The 21815-nt window shown below is 42.1% G+C and overlaps 1 protein-coding gene across 16 annotated transcripts in view; it reads left to right on the top strand.

Moving 5' to 3' along the window:
- ERC2 (ELKS/RAB6-interacting/CAST family member 2) overlaps nt 1–21815 on the top strand; it is a 918423-nt gene that overhangs the window by 170347 nt on the left and 726261 nt on the right. For 11 of the 16 annotated variants that reach the window (XR_012489712.1, XR_012489713.1, XM_074313131.1 and 8 more), the window contains 2 exons: nt 3788–3811; nt 4445–4861. Coding sequence is in view for 14 of the 16 variants with exons in the window: in XM_074313131.1 (XP_074169232.1) it covers nt 3788–3811; nt 4445–4861 (441 nt within the window). In the remaining 2 variants the exon portion in view is untranslated. The remainder of the gene's footprint in view (nt 1–3787; nt 3812–4444; nt 4862–21815) is intronic. The other 5 variants (XM_074313132.1, XM_074313136.1, XM_074313134.1 and 2 more) reach the window with 1 other exon arrangement.

The following is a 21815-nucleotide window of genomic DNA, read 5'->3' as shown; positions in this document are numbered from 1 at the left end:
GAAATTTTAGGACATTAAATTTTAGTTTGGTTATCAATTGCATTTGGTCATGCTGAAGTCATTTAGTGACTAATAAAATGGTTACCTGGAAAATAGATTTTGCTAATTAATAAGTGTACAATCATGACAACTTTGAATGAGGAACAGACTGGTTAGTGTGGCTAATTTTTAATTTTGAGAGTTGCTGTAACTCACAATTGCCCACCTGTCCTCACCACTCCTGCGCTCTTCTCCCCCATTGCCCATTCTTTTCCCAGCCATCTTGAGGTATTTCTGCCAGTTGAGAAACTAGATGGTATTGTGGTTTGAGCAGGGATGCTGGGGTTCGAATGCCTGGGTGAACATCTGGCTATGCCACTGACTTAGCTGGGTGACCTGCAGCAAGTTACTTAACCACTTTGCATCTCCGTTTTCTCATCCATTAAATGGAGATCATAACAGTGGCTACCTCCTCACAGGGTGTTTGTGATGAGTGAAAAAGCTTAGAACAATGTGTGGCGTGTGGTAAACACTATCCAGATATTTGCTCTAACTGTTCTTTCATAGGTCTGGTCTGTCTTCACCTCTGGGTGTTTGCACGTGTTCTTCTCTTTCTATCATTCTTCTCGGGGCTGACTCTCATTTGCTCTTCACGATGCAGCTCAGTGGTAGCTCTTGGTTTGGGGTGTTTTCCCACATGTCTCTAGCCTGGGTTATATCCTCTCTGAATGTCCAGCCTGGCCATGACTTCTGTCATAACTACTATCAGTTTGCTTGTCCACGTGGACTGTGAGCATGGACCATTTGTTTTCCTTTCTTTGCTTTTTTTGATATTTCATGAGTATGAGGAACATACTGGGTAAATATATATTGAATTGATAAATGGACCAAGTTTCCCGTCCTTCCTTCCCTTCCTTCCTTTCCTTCCTTCCTTCCTTCCTTCCTTCCTTCCTTCCTTCCTTCCTTCCTTCCCTCCCTCCCTCCCTCCTTTCATTCTTCTTTTCTACTTTCCTTCCTTCTTTTTTTTTCCCCTTCCTTTCTACCAAACTTCCTTCCTCACTTTGCTTTCAAACCTGGCGCTTGATGCTTTAGGGTTCTCACAGGAGCCCTGTGAGGCAGGCATTAGGAGTACTTCCATTTTGCAGGTGTGGAAACAAAGGATCAGGGCGATAGGCAACTTGCCCATCCAAAGGGGCAACTTCCTTACAAAAGTTGGCGTCCAGTGGTCGCTGTCTCAGCTGAAAGAATTTGGGTATTTTTTCTTTGGAATTCCCTTCTGGCCTGTCTAGGAACCACATAAAAAAACCAATCTTATTTTTGGTCACTCTCAGAAAGGATGATTTCCAATCTGATTATCCTGATTCCTCATGTTTGTCTCCAAATAAATTTGGATCGTCTCAGAAATTCAAGCCATTTCCAAAGGACAGATTTCCCATCTTCAAGAATCTTTAAGTGACTAGAAGATAGTCACACTCTCTGTTTCAAGAGGCTTGGCAGCAGCCACATCACTGGGCTGAAGGTTGTTGATACTCATGTGGACTTTGTTTTGATGTGGTTAGGGAAGGGGGAGGGGCTGCTGGAGGAAGGTCATATTAACATATAATCCCACATCATGTTCTTTGTGACAGCTGCGTTGAGATGTAAGTCATGTACCATACAACTCACCCATCTAGTGTAAAATTCTTTGGTTTTAGTGCATTCACACAGTTGTGTACCCATCACCACTATAATTCCAGAACGTAGTATCACCCCGGGAACAAACCCTGTATCCTTTTGTAATCACCCTCCATTCTCCCCAGCCCACCCCCCTGACAATCATTAATTTATTTTCTGTGTATGGATCTGCTTATGCTGGACATTTCACATCAATGGAATCATATAACCTGTGGTCTACATGGCATAATGTTTTCAAGATTCATCCATATTGCAGTGTGTATTAGTACTTTATTGCTTTGTATGGCTAAATAATATTCCATTTATGGATAGGCCACATTTTATTTACTCATTCATCAGTTGATTGACATATAGGTTGTTTCCACTTTTTGGCTACTGTGAATAATGCTGCTGTGAATATTTGTGCATGAATCAATTGACGAATGGATAAATGCAATGTAGTATGTCCCTATATTGGGATAATAGTCATCTATAAAATGAATGAAATACTGATACTTGCTACAATATGAGTGAATTTTGAAAACAGGCTAAGTGAAAGAAGCACTTATTGCCTGATTCCATTGATGTGAAATGTCCAGAACAGGCAAATACATAGAGAAAGAGGGTAAATTTGTTGGTTGCCAGGGCCTGGGAAAGGGAGGGGAATGGGGCGTGACTATTAAAGGGCACAGAGTTTCTTTGGGGGATGATGAAAATGTTCTAAAATTTATTGTGTTGATGGTTGCACAACTTTGTGAATATACTAAAATCACCAAGTTTCGCACTTTCCAGGGATAAATTCTATTTTTAAAAAATAATTCATGGGGCCGGCCCGGTGACTCAGGCATTTGGAATGCCATGCTCCTAACACTGAAGGCTGCCGGTTCGATTCCCACGTGCGCCAGCGCCAGATGACTCAGTTGGTTGGAGCACATCCTGTCACCCACAAGGTTGATGGTTCGACTCCTGCAAGCGATGGTGGGCTATGCCCCCTGCAACTAACAATGGCAACTGGACCTGGAGCTGAGCTGCGCCCTCCACAACTAAGATTGAAAGGACAACAACTTGACTTGGAAAAAGTCCTGGAAGTGCACACTGTTCCCCAATAAAGTCCTGTTCCCCTTCCTCCCCCCCCAAAAACGTAATAGAGTTTAAAAAAGTAATAATAATTCATAATGACCATCGTTAACTACATACCAGTTGCTTACTCCTAGTCAGTACTCTGTGATTCACTGTAGCATGAATGAGAAACGAAGTACTTGTTCCCTCTACTCTAAGAATTTCAATGGAAATGGAAAGATGAAGTGGAGATCCATAAAGAGTTATATCAAGATGATGCATCACCCAGTGCCTGTTTCTGGATACACGACACACTCAGAAAGATCTCAGCACCTCTGGGTGTCAGATGTAGGACTTCAGAAAGATTCCAAAAGTGGACTGCTCCAATATTGATATAACTTAGACGTGGTATTATGCATCCCTTACGATGCTGTGAGTTCCCTGCGGCAGAAGATGCACCTTATATCCATCCATTTTGATTCCTCTACTTAGCATTGTGTCTGGTCCACAGGCAGGAATCTGTGATTGTTGGTTGAATGAATAAGTGCTGTTTTTGAAACCTCCTGTTTGCTCCTGGGACAAAAATGCTGTTAGTCTTATGGCTCCCTGCTCTGACAAACCCCAGAGGGTTGGCCTGGTGGGAAAGGTGTTGCTGAATTCACCAATTGTTTTAATGCAAAGGTTTCTTTTCTCATAACTGATAACTCTTTTGTTTCTCAGGTGCTTTCACTGTGATTTTGGTTAAAATGGTGACCTGAAATCATAATGTAGGTGCTACTGGAGTATTATGCTTTCCTCCCTGGTAATATACCCAAAACTCTGGATCAGGGAGATTTAGGAAAACAAAAGGTGGAATAAACCTCACACTTTTTTTTTTTTTTTTTTTAAAGCATGTATATCAAGCATCAATGCTTTGGATTCTGTGTAGCTTATGGGTCTTTGCTGAAATAAGAAATTGTTTTTCTTTTTCTTTTTTTCTCTGTGAAGGTACTTTATGTTGATTAAGTTCTTTCTGTTAAATATCCTTTGCTTGCACTGGACTTTTATTTGTGTTGATTTTTTGCTTCGTTTTTTTTTCATTTCCTATGCTGTTCAGTTACTGGATGCCAGAAGAACCAAGGTTTGTCCACTCTTTGCAGCTCATTTGTTTTCCTCTGCACAGCCTCCCCTTCTCATGTGTTTGAGCGTGTCTGTCTCTGTCTGCATATGTTCCCTTTTGCTTGCAGATGCAGTAATCCTGTTTACTAAACCTGTTCACAGCTTTATTTGTAAAAACAAAGTCCTTGTTTGTGATGGATGCTATTATTTTCATTTTTAAACAAACATGCATTTATCATGGAAAATAATGGATAGTAGAATAAAGAATACCTTAGGAAACAAGGAATACTGAGTCTGGAGCATTGTGGGCATAAAGAAGGTGTGTTTGTGAAAGTTTCCCTCTAACCCTTTCAACGTCCTATATTAAAACTCTGTAGATATATAATTTCCCTTGTGACTGACACTAATATATCGTTTCTGTGTATGTGTACATTTCTTTTCTCCTAAGACATTCCGAAAGCATCTCTGAATTAATTCCCCCTCTCCATGTCCTGTCCCCTTGCTTCTGAAGTCGCCCTGGAGGACTTCACGGTTGGCCCTGTGACCTCATGATCAGCATCCCATCTTCATAGTGTGGTAGCAGCCACTAGCCCTTGGCATTTCTGTTGACGTTTTCCCTTCTTTCTCCTCTCCTGCTTCGTCTTTCTCATCACAGCACCTGCAGTTGACAATCCAGGCCCTTCAGGATGAACTGCGCACCCAGAGAGACCTCAACCACCTTCTGCAGCAGGAGAGTGGCAACCGAGGAGCCGAGCACTTCACCATCGAGCTGACGGAGGAGAACTTCCGGCGGCTGCAAGCTGAGCACGACAGACAGGCGAAGGAGCTCTTCCTCCTGAGGAAGACCTTGGAGGAGATGGAGCTGAGAATCGAAACGCAGAAACAGACCCTTAATGCGCGGGATGAGTCGATTAAAAAGCTTCTGGAGATGTTGCAAAGCAAAGGGTTGCCGTCCAAAAGTCTGGAGGACGACAACGAACGGACGCGGCGCATGGCAGAGGCTGAGTCTCAAGTCAGCCACTTAGAAGTGATTTTAGACCAGAAAGAGAAGGAAAACATACATCTTAGAGAGGTAAGGACATTCACTCTATTGCCCCAAAGCCGTATTTTACAAGTTAAAATATGTTATCAAGTTATTTACACAGGCTGGAAAAGATCTACAGCCTTAACAAAATTCCCTTTGTCATCTGTTTTATAACCTTCCTGTCTGCTTATCAGCTTTGAACTGTAATTTTGCATTAGATTTTTTTCCCCGCTCACCACACATATGTTCCATTATTATTCAACATGTATTCAGGATCCAACCGTGTGCAGCATATGTCAACTCTAAGGTGCTTTACAATTGTTTTCCCACAGATGGTCATTGTTTTAGGGCCTTTTAAGTGTAGTGCTGTTTAAGTTTTAGGTGTTTATCAAATATCATCTCTCTAAAGGAGCAAAATGAATAGGCGATTAGCAAAACAATGAACCTAAATATTTTTATAGCTGAATTGGAGGTGGAATTTGCAGAAAATAAAGCATACGGATATTTCTGGAAAGAATGTTAAATATGAAGGCCAGTTTTGAATGTTGAGGTTTAAGATCATCTTTGTCCACATTTAAATTCATTTAGTCAGAGTGTTCCAGGTTTTCTGAGTATGCATTTTGCACTTAGTAAATTAAATCATTTGAAGTCCTTCAGAGGCAGCCTCTCTGGCCTGCCACCGCCATTGAATGTTGGGGTGCTCATATATCCGAGAATATATGGTTGGATAGAGCTTAGATAAAAATGCGGGTGACAGCCGAAGTTTGAAATTTTTTACAGCAGTTCCTAGCCACTATGGTGGACATGGATCTCAAAAGTACCACGTAGACAAAAATGCTACGGTAGACACAGGTCTCACAGAAGAAGGTAGGAAACAATGCAGTGACACTACGTGTATTTTCAAAACATGCTACAACAGTAAATGAAAATTCCAAGAGATATTTGCTTCCAGACCAAACTAGATTTCGTGGCATTATGTACTTGCTCAGACGGGCAGCCCTTCTTATGAGTCACTTGTATTGTTCAGAACGGCTTCTGTGTTGGGACTGACTAATGCAGGTGCTCCCAGGAGTTTTCTCTGGTATAGATTGTTTTTGCTTAGAACATGTGAACGGGATTGTGTGTCTTCAGACTTAATGTCCTCTGTGCTCATTCTCCCTTGTTTTGTTTTCATGAGGTTGTAGCAACATGCTTAGGAAACCACATGGCTTAGTTTCATGTTGAGATGTTTAAAAAGGTGTTTTGTTGGGCTTGGTCTTCGCATCTGTATTCCAGGACGGTCTTCTTAGAAGTGGGCCGACTTCTAAGATGGCCCCAGTGATCCCTACCTCTTGGAATTCTTGTCCTTGTGTCATCTCCTCCCCTTGAGTATAAGCTGAACCTAGTGATTTGCTTCTAGACAATAGCATATGGCAAAAGTAATGGGATGCCAATGACACTTCATTGATTAGGTTATATAAGACTGTTACTTCCATCTTGTCAGAAGACTTGATTGGCTTCTCCAGTTGCATGCTTTGGTGAAGCAATCTGCCCTGTGGGAGAAGCCCAGGTGGTAAGGAACTAAGGGCAGCTTCCAGCCAATACTCATGAGGAACTGAGACCCTCACTCACACAGCCACGAAGAACTGAAACTGCCAACAACCACTTAGTGAGCTTAGAAGTGGACCCTTCCCAGTCGGACCTTCAGATGAGATGACAAGCCCTGGGCTGACACCTTGATTGCAGCTTTGTGAGAGACTGTGAAGCAGAGGACCCAGGTAAGCTGTGCCTGGATTCCAGATCCACAGAAACTGTGCGATGATAAATGTGTGTTGTTTCAAGCTGCTGAATTTGGGGGTAATTTGTTACATAGGAATAGCGAGCTACTAAAGTGAAGCAGAAACGATTTTCTTCCTGCCTTACTTCATAGGCTTTCCATTTAATTTATAGAAGAGAAGCAATCATTATATATTATCGCTTGCCTGTAGAGTGACTGCAGAGTTTGAAATTTTGGTTATGTTGTCTCAAAACTCTGGTTGGTCAATTGCTATCGTTTAAAAAAGCTGATGCTTATTCTGAGTGCCAAGGGGTCATGTTGCATGTACAGCAAGGCTGTGATCCCAGAGAAACCTCCATCTGCAGCACTGACCTTCACTCTATGTTGGGATGTTGTGGTCAGGGTAGAGTCACTCTTCTTCTGTTATTAGATTCTGCTCATTGGTGGCACTTAATAGTTGATGCCCTGATTCTATTGTGTGGATGCCTCCATTTAAATAAATCTAAACACAATTTAACTTGTGTTTTATGAGGTTAGTTGGTCCTCAGTGGTCTGGCGTGGACATAGATCACGTTTAGAGTCCTAATCGTCAGCCCAAGTGCCCACGGAGAGTTTTACAGAAAATGCAGCCCAACATATCCAACCAGTTTCCTGCAGTGTCAGACCAACGCCAGTGATAGCCCTTATGTTGGCTCATTAAGAAGGGAGAATGTGGAAAAGGTGTCTTTATATAAAAGTCTCATTTTAAACTTGAACTCAACAAACAAGATTTGGAGGCCTGAAAGGACCCTTCCCAAGAGCAGGATTGTATTGGCTTATGAGAGCTGTTACATTTTCAGGAATTTTGTGAGCCTGCTTTTAAACCATTGATAGCTTGAAATTGGTCATGGTGGGAGTATTTGCACCATGGAAATCAGCAAAATGCTACCCTCAGGACCTATCCACACTCCTCCCAGCCTGCCCCATCCCTGAAAGCCCATTTAGCAACATACCTCTAAATAAATGCGGTGCAATGTTTACGCACGATACAGCAAGAAGAGGCAAGTCCAATAGTGTAAGAATTATGAGTGTATTCACCACTTAATCATCCAAAGTTTTCATAACAGTGTCTGGATTGATGCTTATGTGTTAGACATTCTAGAGAACGCTTTACGTTTATTAACATTTAATTCTCACAGCCACCTCATTTATTCATTCATTCATCCATCCATCGAATGAATGCTTATTGAGGATCCATTTTGGGATAGAGTAATGATAACTAATAAAGTTTGATGTCATGGCGCTTGTATTCTAGTGGGGTGAAACACAACAATTTAATAGTTAAACAGAAGTATCGTGAAGTAAAGAAGAGGATAAAAAAACTAGTGAATTGATAATGAATTACAGAATTGTTCACCTGAAATCTATGTAACTTTACTAACAATTATCACCCCAATAAACTTTAATTAAAACAACAACAACAAAAACTAGTGACTTGGGTGAGGCCAAGTCACTAAAACTAAACAACTAAAAAAAAAGCAACAAAAAATACCTAGTGACTTGGGTGAGACTATATTGGGTGATCAGAGAAGGCCTCCTGGAGGGTGTGACATCGTGAACTGAGATCTAAATGACCAAAAGGAACCTATCATGTGAGGGTTCCTCTCAGAAGACTGATCCAGTCATATGGAAAGACCCACACCTAGGAGGTAGGTGCTACTATTTTGCCCATTTTCCCCGGGGGAACTTAGGGACAAAGGACATTAAGAAGCTTGCCCAATGTTCCACAGCTAAGAAGTGGTGATGCTGGTATTCAAATCAGGCAGACTCCAGAGTCTCAGCTATTAGACCATTTCATTCTATCCTTTTTCTAGAATAATCTTTCCCAAAGTGTGCTCTGCAGAACAGCCATTTTGTGGGATTTTGATCTGTGTTATGAGAGGAAAAGACCTGCAGGGCCAAATGAATTTGAGAAAATGCTGGATTCCATAGTTTACCGCAGGACTCCTCAGACTCTTTAATATGCAAATGTACATCAGTCATTTCCAAGAGGGGACAGAGGCAAGGCAGAGCTTCTCAAACTTATTTGACTTGCTTTTCTCTTGTTGCATGCATGCTCTTTGTAAAACACTTTGGGAAAATGCTATGCTAAAAGATGACAATCGTGCTTTTAATTTGTGACCTGCAAAATATGTAATACTATACAAAGAGTTGTTTCCCATGGCCAAATAACTGGGTAATTTTCTCCATTAGTTATTCTAGAAGGCAAAGTTTATTGTAAGTTGTTTCCATGTTCTCTACTTCATTTTAGAATGTTCTTCTGTCAGGGTATTTAAAACAATTTTTTTTTAGTGGAAAAATGACTGCTGTTGGTGTGAAACCAGTAAGAATAACCCAGCTCAAATAAGGAAGTTGCCTGGCCTCTGTTAAATTAAATGAATCTAAAACAGGATTTAAAATGTACTTGATGTTTTTAAGTTCAGTGTGTTCTTGATTTCCTTTTCATTTTGCACAGTTTGACCCTGCTGGGGCTCGATGGTATAATGCTGGGGAATGGAGTGCTAGTGGTTTTATGATTCATTCTTAAGCAAAGGTGTGGGACCTCATAAATTCCATCTCTTGGAACACTGGCCTTGTTTAGCCTATTGTTTCAGGAGATTTCGAGTTGGCAGGAGTTGCACATGGGGAGGGTTGGGTTGCTTTAGTGTCTTGTCTTTCGGTGGTCTGGAAAAGGCTGAGGGCAAAACCACATCTTTGCCTGGCAGGAAGCAACAACAGAAAGATTATGATCTCAACTTACTTGGAAGACCAAAACGATTGCCCAAGAACTACAACTGACTGCTAATGTGAGCCGAAGGGTTGGCTGAAATGCAGTATTACTCACTAGTGTTGTCTGATGCTTTTGGATACAGGTTGATATGATGTGACATTGTTTGATGTAGTAATAGTTTACCTTGTTCTCTATCTAGCTTTTTCTACAAAGAACATATTGTTCCATGTAAAGATTTTAGCAATCAAGTACCCAGAATACTACTGATCTCATTAAAGAAAAAGTGAGTTTATATACCAGGATCCGCCTATATTCACTCTCCTTAGTACATTCTTGGCTGGTCCTTAGAAGAGAGTCAGGAGTCTTTGGATTCATTGTGCTGTAAAGTGTTTGAAGGGGAGGGAAGTAAGTTGTGCTGCCGTGCCTGCTGACTCCCTATGCTAGTCCTTTAGGGTAGCTGGCCTTTCATTGGGGGCAAGGGTAGAAGAGCTCTCAAGTTATCAAAAGCCACAGCTGCTTTTGTGGCTTTGACCTGTAACCCAGGACAGGTAAAGGCCCCTGAGCTTCCCTCCATGCAATGTGTGCAGGGGTGAGGGAGGGGGAAGTAGGGATGAGACAGGAAAGACAACAGGAATTCTTGGTCTCCTTGTTTATTTATCCCGGTTGTCTCCAGGCCAGGGGGCGATCCACCAAGGCAGTTTGTGACCTATACATTTTTAAGCTCATAAACCTTTTATGGATAGCTTAAACCTCCCCTATGTAATCTTTGCACAAGCTTCTAAACTCCACCGAGTCCCCCCTCTTTCAAAACATATGGCTTCTTTCTCTTTAGCACACACTTGTCTCTAGTTTTGCTGGATGAGCCATGATTTCACTGACGAGGCATTTCTAATTCTGCCTCTACATATTCAGTACATTCTATAATAGTTCTACCAATGAAGCTTTTCAGAGAAGTTATTCCTAAACACTAGTGACCACGTAAACATTTACATTCTTTTCTAAGAGTTGTTTCCTATAAGTGTATTACAGAACCTAATAAGTTCTCCCTATTTTAATAAAGTAAGTTTCTTAACATCATCAGTACATTCCATCAATATTCCCAGGTCTCAAATATTGCCTGCAGGTGCTCAATAAATATTTGAAAGAGTGAAAGAATAGTTAAAAAAAATACCTTGAGAATGGCTCTGTGGTTTATTTTACCAACATTGGAGAAGTTCATAATGATTATACAAACGCCATTTTCTTTTATGTTTTCTCTGTCATTTGTGTTTGCAGTGCGCAGTAACTTTGAGGGTAACTTTTAAGTGGAAGTTTTCTTTCATTTCTTTCAAAGTGTGTTGGACATCGGTGGGCACATGTTGAAAATCTATGTACAGGATGCTGGGGGAGTATCCTTAGCAAGTTAGTGGTCTTGTTCAGGGGCTCAGGTGGGCAATAAGAGAAACAGCTCACGCATATTGATGCTTATTCTGTGCTAGGTTACTGTGCTAAGGAAATATTGTCGTCATCATCCTCGTGCATACTATATAAGGAAACTGAAGCACGAAGAGTACGTAATTGTTCCCAGTCACTCACAGCAAGTGTGGGAACCAAGATCAGAACCTGGGAATCTGGCTGCAGAGAATATACTTGGTACCACTGCACGCCGCCGCGCCTTGGGGTGGGCACCCAGAGGACCTAAATGGTACTTCAGTGCTATCCAGCTTAAGGGTAGGACAGCTGATGATGGAGCTGGTCTTCAGAAGCAGAAAGAATTTCAACACACAGGGGTGATGGAGAAGTACGATTGGAAAAGAGACGGCTGAGCCAAGCCTTAGAGGTGGGAACTGTGGTGGGTTTGGGGTATGGTGAGTTTGGAGCAGCTGAAACCTCACCTGTCAGGAGCAAAAGGAAATAAAGCTGAATAGGTGGTTCAGGTCAGGTCCCTGAGGTCTCTGAGCATGCGACACAGAGGATTGGTCTTTGCTATGTAGGCTCTGGACAGCCTGTGAAGGCATTTGCCTTGGAAAATGGCATGATCAGAAAAGATTGTTAGTGCTAATTATAGTGGGTCGCATAGGAAGGGGCTAAAGGCATGGGGATAAGTTGGACAGATACTGTGGCTGTTCAGGTGACCAAGAGTCTGAATCTGCATGGTGGCCACAGAAGTTGAAGGGAAGGGTCATTCTACCTGCAGACAGAACCTCGACAACTTGGATTGTGTGCTGGGAGCTGCAAGGAGCAGACAATCACTATGGGCCTGGATGTGGGCTGATGGCGGGACTGTGGGCAGGTGAGTCATCAGCAGGAGACCCTGAGGTTGAGGAAAGATGGTAGATGTGCTGAATGCGGTACTGGTGAGCTGTCCCCAGGTTGAGGATATGGCTGAGGGAAAGATTATGAAGTTCGGCCCAAGTGCATAAGGCGTTTCTGACTATTGGTGACTTTTGTTGTTATTTTCAAACACGCACACCTGGTCATTTGTGACCACCAAGCCCCCCGTTTGTGTGATCCTTCTAAAGGCTGTCTTGTCACTTATTCCATTATTATTTAAGAGGAGACCCTAGGAACTACATACTTTTCCTTGCCTCTTTTCTGACTATGAATTTAATTTTGAATACGATGTATCTTTTGAGATTACATGGAGTTTTCATCGACTGATGCTACCTTGGCACAGTCTCCGTTCATTCTCACTGAGTTTCATTTTCTCCAAGCACTCTGTGCAGGGTGGATGCCAACAAAGCATCTTAAGAGAAAAGCACTTTCTGTAGACCTTGCTTAACAGCACTTCCAAAAGTAGGGTTTCATAGCCTTTTTTTTTTTTTTTTACATTTCGGATGACATAAAGAATGTATTCATTTTTGTTTGTTTAGCATCATTTGCCTTTTTCTTTAAAGTATTTTTTAGCATAAACACATTTATTTACTAACTAAAGGGATGGTCATAATTAAACCAAAACTCAGAAATAGTTGCATGAAAAATGTTTGTGATAAAGATAATTGAACACAGTAATGAAAAAAAGAAGCAGTATGGAGATTTGCTCATTGAACTGAACTCGTTTATCCTCGCAGCTAATTCCTGTCCAGAAGGATGATGGAATTTTTACTCTACGTTTTCATAGACATGAGTACAGGTGACTTTGTTCATGATGCATTCCACCACTCATTTTCCATCTTCCAATTTTCTTGTTATTGTGCTTTTTTCCCCATCCTGTTTCTGATATTGAACTAATGCGTTATTTATAATACAAAGTTGCAGACAGTCTGAGTTTTCCTGCAATCAAATGTAGTCTCCTCAAACTTCTCTCCCAGGTTACATGAAAACTGTGTTGTTTTCAATGTGCTCTTGGTTTTTATGATGAGGTTTAACTGTCAGAAGTGATGACACAGTCTGGTTTGGCCATGGCACCCACTGCTTGCAGAGCAGTCCCTACTCCTACTTCCTTCAAAGCCTTTGCTCTCCATCGTGGGCGCAGGCGGTAGCAGAGCAGAATGCATGCATGGCCCCTTATCTTTAAATTTTAATGCATTTTTAAAAGTTTGAATACTCTATGCTAATGTGAAATGAATGGTTCAGGTTTTACCCCATATTGATTTTAATGAGTGTAATTGGTTGCTTTTTACAGTAACTGAGGCTGGTGGAGCCCCAGGGAGCCATTAGCACATGGCATTTTGGAGCCAGCTGAGAAAAGAAAGTGGCAGGGCAGAGCGGTGTGGGGAGGCCACAGGGATGGAGAGGATGTCGGGAGGTTATGCTGGGAGAGTCTGGTCACTGTCCTTATTGCACTGTCCCGCTGCTCTATCTTGGGTGTGACTGCTCTTTGAAAAAATATTCTCTTGGTAGCTGACCTAACTTGTCATCATCATTTGGTAAAACAGTGCACCACAAATAAAACCTCAGCAGGGAGAAAGTCCTGCACACACGCGCACTGTTCATAGGCTGCTGCAGTGGGAAGTTGAGACCATTCAGTTATACCAAGACCCTGGTGTCTGGGTTGGGGACGTCAATCCCTTACACGTGAAGGAGGCTTTGTGTTTTATAGGACACATTCCATTTCACTGATTTCCTCTGATACTTGGAGTAAGCTGAGGTTCAGAGAAATGAAGTAGTGATGACATGTAACATTTCCTGGGCTCTCAGGAGCATCATTTTCCTGGGAGTGCCATTTAATCCAACAATCCTCTAGGCTGGAAGGTGGTTTCCTGCCATTCAGATGAGGAGGCCGAGGCCTAGCAGGGTAATGTGTCTGATCCAGGTTCTCAGAGCAAGTGGTCATGGCCCTGGCATTCGTGCTCGGGCCTGCTGCTTCCTGGTCCTAACCACTCCTGGGTACTGCCAGGGGTTTCCACCTGATACCGAGTAAACCAGGGACCAGAATTATGGTCTTCTGACTTCTTGCGCAGCGATATTTTCTCTGTAAGTGCCAAAAAGGGGAAAAAAAGTGCAAAAGGCTCAGATTTTTTTTCTTGCCAAGTCTTATCAGGGCCCGTTGAAATGGGGACTGTAAATCCGTGAAGTTAACACGCAATGAAAAGGTTAAAACTGTGTGATGTAGAAGGCAGCAGGAGGGCTCAGTCTCCTCAGTCCCTGTGTAGCTTGTGAAAATGAATGTACTTGTTTAAAATGCAAAGAACAGCCCTGCACATTTGGCCCTCCATAAATTCCTAGGGAATAAATGAATCTTTGTGAGCAGAGAATAAGGAAAACAGGGTGACACTTAGAGTTGGACTTTCCCTGTTTCATCTGTTTAAAGTTAACCTTCTTTTTAATTTTTTTTTTTTTTTTTTTTTAGTTCATCTTACCTCATTGCCTAAAAGAAATACCGAGTTTATCTAGTTTCTGTTGGGTATTTTCAGTTTCTTTCTATGTCAGTTACGAGACATTAAAATTATATTTTAAACCTACTAACAGGTGCCCCATTTCATTACTTTTCTAATTGGCTAAAATTTGGTGAAGCAAAATCTCCTTTTCCACCCACCATGGCTTGGCTGTGAAAGGGGAGGCTTTATTTGTGTTTCCAGTTTGGCATGTAGGTTGACCAGCACTCTGCTTGGGGTAGAGTGTTAAATACGGAAATGTGAGTGGTGGCTGGGTGATTCCTAGGAGTGGCTCATGCTTATAGCAGTGGTCTGTAACATTGTGGGATATACAGCAGTTGGATATAAAGAATGAATTCAACCCTCCTTACTAAAGGAAAAATATAATTATGTATGAGTACTTTGTGGAAAAAGGAAAAAGAAAGAAAAATGAGTGAGACTTAAGAGTAAAAATGATAAAGACTTACTACTCATTTAGCTCAAGAGTTGGCAAATTATAGCTGTGGGCCAAATGTGGCCCAAATGTGGCCCATCACCCGTTGTTTTTTTTTTTTTGTTGTTTTTTTTAATGGCCTGGAGCTAAGAGTGGTTTTTACCTTTTTAAATGGTTACATTTGAAATGGTTATGTAAGTACCAATATAATATTTTCTATTTTGCCTCATGACCCTTAAAGCCTAAAATATTTACTACTTCGCCCTTAAAGAAAAAGATTAGTGCTTCCAGATTTAGATGATAAGTAAATGATTTTTGAATCAAGATGTTTGGTAAAAAGCCTATGTGCAAATAGTTATATTTAGAGTATCAAATCTTACTACTTTCATGTATAGGTTTTGACTTTTTTTAAATGAAGAGACAGTATTTGTTTTCTTTTGTTTCTGCCCATTTTTCATTTACAATGGTTAGACCTGTGATTTTTTTTCATCTTGAGTCATAGCACATTTAGTATTGCCAAGTATCACAAAAGTCTGCAGCTCTTTCAGGAGTAGTAGGTATTGGGAAAACAACCTGTGTGGATTAAAAAGAGACTACATGTGTAGTATTCACTAACATATAATGTACCAGAGAAATGGAGATTTCCATTAAAACTCCATAAGGTTTAGGAATTCCTGACAGCTATAAACAGGCTTCCAACTCCTCCTCCTCCTTTTTTCTTTTCTTGTTTTTAAAGACCCGTGTTTGTTGATACTTTTTAAGCCCACACAATTAGTGCTTTAAACATCTGTGGCTGCTTTAAGGGAAATGGCCTGAAAAACAAACTGTCCATGTACTGTATCTACCAGTCATGTTAAAACGTATTTACACATGGTAATTGTTGGTGTGCCATAGAATTGCTAGGCTTTTCTATGGAAAGTGTTCTTAACCAAGTAAAGCCAGGGCCTGACAACTGAGAAAGTCCTCTCACCACCCTCTGCCCTTCCTTCAGCCCCCAAAGTAGTCGGATCGCTTCTGGTGCCCTGTGGGCTGGGTTGTCAGCTGTTTGAACATTTTTAATGTTAGGGAAAGACACTGCCTTTTTCTGGGATGTTGCTTCCTCGATGTAGCCCAGAGTTTCTCAGTCTCAGCACTGTTGACATTTGGGGCAGGATAATTCTCTGGTGGGAGTTGTGTTGTGCCTTGTAGAATGTTTAGTAGCATCCTGGGGTTTTACCAGCTAGAAGCAAGTAGTACCTTTTTCCTTCCCCCACTTGTGACAACAATAAAAGGTCTCCGGAACTTGCATAATATCCCCTGGGGGACAAAATTGTCCAGGTTGTGCACTGCTGGTGTAGAGTGATTGACACATCCTTGTGGCTGTGGCAAATACGGCAATTCCCAGCCCCACCGGCTTGAAACTCTGTTTTACTGGGGAGGGCAGCCCAGATCCTGATACTCTTGACCCAAAGACTGGCTGCGAGGACTGAACTAGGAAACAGATATGCTGAGGAGAAGTGGGGGTTTGAGACTGAAAGGAAAACAGAAGTGGTGTGTGTGTGTGTGTGTGTGTGTGTGTGTGTGAGAGAGAGAGAGAGAGAGAGAGAGAGAGAGAGAGGTGTGTGTGTGTGAGAGAGAGAGAGAGAGAGAGAGAGAGAGAGAGAGAGAGAGAGAGAGGGAGAGAGAGAAAGGTGTGTGTGTGTGAGAGAGGTCTGTGTGTGTGAGAGAGAGAAAGGTGTGTGTGTGAGAGAGAAAGGTGTGTGTGTGTGTGTGTGTGTGTGAGAGGGGGTGTGTGTGTGAGAGAGAGAAAGGTGTGTGTGTGTGTGTGTGTGTGAGAGAGAGAGAGAGAGAGAGAGAGCAAGAGAGAGGTGTGTGTTGGGGGGTGGAGATTGAGAGAGAATCTGCCTCCAACTAGCCTGTCCCTTACTCCTTTCCTCTTAGAAGATGTAGGGCTGGGAATGAGGAAAGCCCTGGAAAATAAATCTAAGGGAGCGGCTGGGAGTGGTGTTTTGATCTGAGATACCACTTGGGAACCTTGAGATTTTGTGAAAATAAAGACTTTTGATTCTCAGGAGTCTTTAAGGAGGCAATAATTATGATTCCGAGAAGACACATGAACTTCGGTTTTTGACTACTGGACCGTCACTATTAATTGGCAGTTTCATTTTACAATAAAGATTGTTGTCCCTGCTTTTCCAAAATGGCCTTTGAGTCTCCCCTTTTGTTTTTTAAATAAACATTTCTCTACAGGAACTGCTATACTATGTCCCACCCCCAGCACCACCGAACTTCAGAATAATTTTGGAGTGTGGTGGTTTTATCATGTGGAAATGTAGTACAGATGTTCAGAATTACCTTTTCTTTCTCCCTTTTAAAACATCATGACCACACATGCTTGCTCTAAGTACTATTAAGTATTTTTATTATTACTATTAAAATAATCTTGCCTCAGGCACAGACCCACTAAATCTCAAGTAAAGGAAAATATTTGTGTGTATAAATAGCAGCAAGTATTTATGCATATCGCACTAAAAAATCTGAACTCGCATTTGGCTTTTTATGCAATTGAAACCTTTATTTTTTGACCCACTTAACCAAGTCCTCTAGATTTTCCCTCTTTTCTTGACTTTAAAGCTTTAAGTTCAGACTATAAGTTTTTGTTCACTATCCTTCCTCCTCCCCCCGATTTTCTCTAGACGTGAGGTTTTCTCTTTATCCTGTGTGCATCTCTGAACTCAGCCTGATCACCTCATGAAATTTGATGGGAGGATTTGGACTGCCAGCATGAATTAGTTTGTGCATGTTTTCAAAAGTTATTAATAAAGGAAAGTTCTCTTCTCATAGAGAATCCACAGACGCATGGCAGAGTTTCTGGGTTCTTCATGTGCCGTGCCCTGGGGCCAGTGGTCCTATACCCAGGAAACGCCCTGTCAACGTTCAACACATCCCTCATTCAGAAACCTACTTATGGAGATTAGCTGCCACTCTAACCTTAACTTCTTTTGGGTTTATTAGTGCCACTTTCTTTTTATATTTCTTGGCCAGACTTAAACATTATTTCTCTAAAGAGTTGCTACAAAAAACCCTCTTCTTTCAATTTAATCACTCAAACCTGGAATCAAGAGCTGCCTCGCCACCTACTATGTGCACTTTTGAGTGTGCTGGAAATTAATCCTGGTTTAAACAAATGATCTTCTTTAAAGCACTGCTTTTCCCATCCACATCCAAATAGGAATGCATTGCATAGTGATTTTCTTTGAAAGGGCAGGGTAGATCTTGGTCATTCCAGCAGAGTCCATGTAGGAAGGAAGAGGCAAAACCTGATTGTGCCTTAGGCAGTAGAAATAACACTTAATATAGATATTCCACTATTCCTTCATGATACCCAGTGGTGTTCCTGCCAAAGGTCTCTGTTGCACTACTTTTATGATGCATGTCAAAATTTAGATGATTTTAAGAACTCAAGCTTTAGTTGCTTTAAAAGACAGAATGTTGTGCGATGATTGGATGATTGCCAAATCCATGCTGGAAACTTGATACACCTTAAAAACCTGCCAAGTGCTAACATTAATGGGTATCCTTACGATGCCTCTTGAGCAACTGTTCCAGCTAGATTGATCCTGGGAGTTTAGTGGGTACCTGAGGACGCTTATGCTGACTGGGGATTTCTGACATGTGATGACACAGGATTCTCCAGAGGATGTGAAATCTTTATGAAGAACTCACGATTTTTCCCCTTTTTTCTAGGCTGAGGTTATCTTTGCATGCTGGCCCCTTGCTTTGTTGCCTTACAGACATAAACATGCTGCTTCTTGCACAGAGGACTCAAGAAGAATGGTCTAAAATGACCACATTTTCTGAAATCACAGCAGCTTCCCAAGAAATCTGTGTGGCAAGGTCTGTCTGAGGGTTATCACATGGATACAGGGAGGTTCGTGGACTCTCGTCTTGGGAGGTCCTGGCAGGGTGTTGGGAACAGCATAAATCATCACCGTCCTCCCACAACGGTTAAAATGGAAGGCTGTCTGGTGTGGGCACGGAGCTGAGTGCTATACTCAGTCATTCTTAAGAGCAACTGTGTGAGCTGTAGGTGCTGACACTGGCCCATTACTTAATCAGGGAAGCTGAGTAACTCGCCTGAGACCACACAGGGGCCTCGACCTCAGAACCGAGAACCATTGTATCATCTACTGTTATGTAGAAAGTCAAAATAACTTCGTCTTTTTTTCCCCACCCAGTTCCTCTCCTTCTCTCTGATTTGTTTTCTTTGAATCTTTCCTTTTCTATTTAGGCTTCTCATCTGGTTTCTATTATGGCTTCATTTAAAATCTTATTCTTTCTCCTAATATGTGATTCTTTTTTATTTTTAACCTCAATCGTTTCCTCCCCTGGTGTTTTCATCTGCATTGTTTAACAGGGTTAATTGTCTTTTGTTATTATATTCCAAATAGCAGTTCTGAGCTTTTGCAAGAGACCTAAGAATGCTAGTGAAATTTACAGGAGACTTCTAGCCTAATATAATTTTAATCAGCAGTTTTCTTTTTGGCCCCTACAAAACCTTTTCATCCACCTGCACGAGTTCATTCTTTGGTCTCAAATGAGACGACCTATGCAGAGCATTTTACATAGGGGCTTGGCTCAATGACTGTGATTTATGATTCTTGGAAGAAAGGTGAGGAAAGGATAAGCAATAGTTACCGTCATGTCAGTTAGTCTCCTTGTAAAGCGAGTCCATGTTCTCTTTACAAACCATTGATTTTTCTCTTTAGAATCAAACCTTGCCTGGTAGCATTTTACAGGTGACTTGTTGGGGCACAGGTGTTTGTACTGAGCTATGCAAACTCAAGAGTGACCTTCTCTCCACCATCCTGGTTTCCGAACGTTATTACGTAGATTAATCTCCCCTTGTTACAGATGAAGAAACTGGGTCACAGGGACGTGGGTTACCCTGCCCAAGGCCTTACAGGAATCACAGTCAGGGTGTCCTCAGGGCCTGTGTTCCTAACCATCAGGTGACACGACCTCCTTTGTGCGTGGGAGAGAGCTGGAGGTGGGGTGTAATGCAGCATTCAGAGTCACAAGGGCTTCTCATGAGGCAGTTACAACTCTTACTCTCTCACACCTGGCTCCCATGCTGCTCTCCTTAATCCTGTACCCACCAATTAGGAGCTAGTTCTGAAAATCTAGGAGACCACTCATGAGGTGGAATTGAGGTAATGACAGTGGGAACAGACTGGGAAAGGAATAGAAGAGGATGATTTAAAATAGGAACCACCTTGTATGTTAAGGATGAGGAGGGTGGAGCTATCAGAAAGAAGCTGGAGGGGCCAGCCGGTGGCTCAGGCGGTTGGAGCTTCGTGCTCCTAACTCCGAAGGCTGCCGGTTCGATTCCCACATGGGCCAGTGGACTCTCAACCACAAGGTTGCTGGTTCAACTCCTCAACTCCCGCAAGGGATGGTGGGCTGCACCCCCTGCAACTAAGATTGAACATGGCACCTTGAGCTGAGCTGCCGCTGAGCTCCCCAATGGCTCAGTTGGTTGGAGCATCCTGTCAACCACAAGGTTGCTGGTTCGACTCCCGCAAGGGATGGTGGGCTGCGCCCCCTGCAACTAGCAATGACAACTGGACCTGGAGCTGAGCTGCGCCCTCCACAACTAAGATTGAAAGGACAACAACTTGACTTGGAAAAAGACCTGGAAATACACACTGTTCCCCCAATAAAGTCCTGTTCCCCTTCCCCAATAAAATCTTAAAAAAAAAAAAAAAGTAAGAAGCTGGAGTTTTCAGCTTTGGTGACAGAGTTGTTGATCATGCCTGTGATAGTTACAAAGGAGGCAGGGTTTGGGGAGGGGAAGATGAATTTGACATTTGAAAATACAGGTTTGCATTGCAGGGCAGGAAACTGGGTTAGAGAGGTAGGTTTGGGAACCATTTGTAAGAGGTAGGGTTTAGAGCTCCCCAAAGGAAGGTGGGCCCAAAGATAGAGCTGGGGCAGATCTGTGTTTAGGACAAGGAAAAAGGAAGGGAAGTAGTGGGGAAAAACCAAACCAAACCAAACAAAAAAACTTAGAAGGAAATATTCAGAGAGGAGGGAGGCTCAAGAGCTGAGTGTTCAAGGATAAGAGAGTTCGTTCATTTGTTCATTCATTCATTCATTCATTCATTCACTCAGTCATTTTATAGACAGCCTGCAACTCTAAGCTATGTTCTGAGGTGACGCCAAGATGACAGAGACCCTGCCATAGGGGCTGTGTTTACGTGGGATCCATGGGCTGGCTCCCTAGGGATGAGGAGAAGTTCATTGGTAGATAAGGTAGGAAAGACAGAAGACGTGTATAGCCTGGGGGTCTGGTTCATTAGCACATATGATATTTTTTCTTAGACTTCCACCCCCCCCTCCGTTTCCCCTCCGCATAATAAACCTATCTAATTTTCACCCAACCTTAATATAATGTTCAGTGAAAAATACTAAAATTGAACTAGTCCTTTGGTGCTAAGAACATTAAAGATCCAGATGAATGACTGGTTTCTGTACTGAGTTTTAGGAATTGAGTGGATGCTGGGTGCAAGCTCTGCAGTGTCCCACTGGGATATTGACAGGGGGTGGGGTGATACAGCTAATGATGATAATAAAAGATGGTTTTGTGTGATCCTTGTCAACAGGGTAAATGTTTGAGCTGTCAGAACAGGAAATTATAAAATTTGCATCTAAAATAATCTTATCCTTTGCCTTTTCAATTGTGACCTACAGTGTGAAGAAACAAAGACCTTATAGAAACTCCATGCAGTTTGTGAAACCCTTCTTTGTAATCAGCTGATTCAATTTTCTTCAGTATAATGGCAGAATATTTGTGAGGAAATTAACTTTATTATCCTCTAGCCATTGGTTGCATGGCATCAAATTTTCTGTTGGGCTTTAAGGAGAATAGAGCTACCTTTGACCCCAGTGCAAGTTTGCAAAATTGCATCTTTGGAAAAAACTTTGGAACAAGTTTAAATGAACTTGGGACCTCTAAAGCAGTGTTTCTTAATTGTGTCGCTATGGACATTCTGGGCCGAACAATTCTTTGCTCTGGTTGGAGGGCTGCCCTGTGCTTTGTAGGATGTTTAGCAACATCACTGACCTCTGCCCACAGGGTCCAGTAGCATCACCATTCCTAGTTGTGACAATAAAAAAATGTCTCCAGACATTGCAGATGTCCCTAGGGGGCAAAACTTCCCCTATTTGAGAACCACTAGTCAAAAGCCTTGCCACTCAACGTGTGGTCCAACAATAGGCAGGTCATC

This window comes from Rhinolophus sinicus, linkage group LG10 (genome assembly GCF_036562045.2).
Source record: "Rhinolophus sinicus isolate RSC01 linkage group LG10, ASM3656204v1, whole genome shotgun sequence".
NCBI classification, from domain to species: Eukaryota; Metazoa; Chordata; class Mammalia; order Chiroptera; family Rhinolophidae; genus Rhinolophus; species Rhinolophus sinicus.
This window is presented reverse-complemented; position numbering and strand designations above follow the sequence as displayed.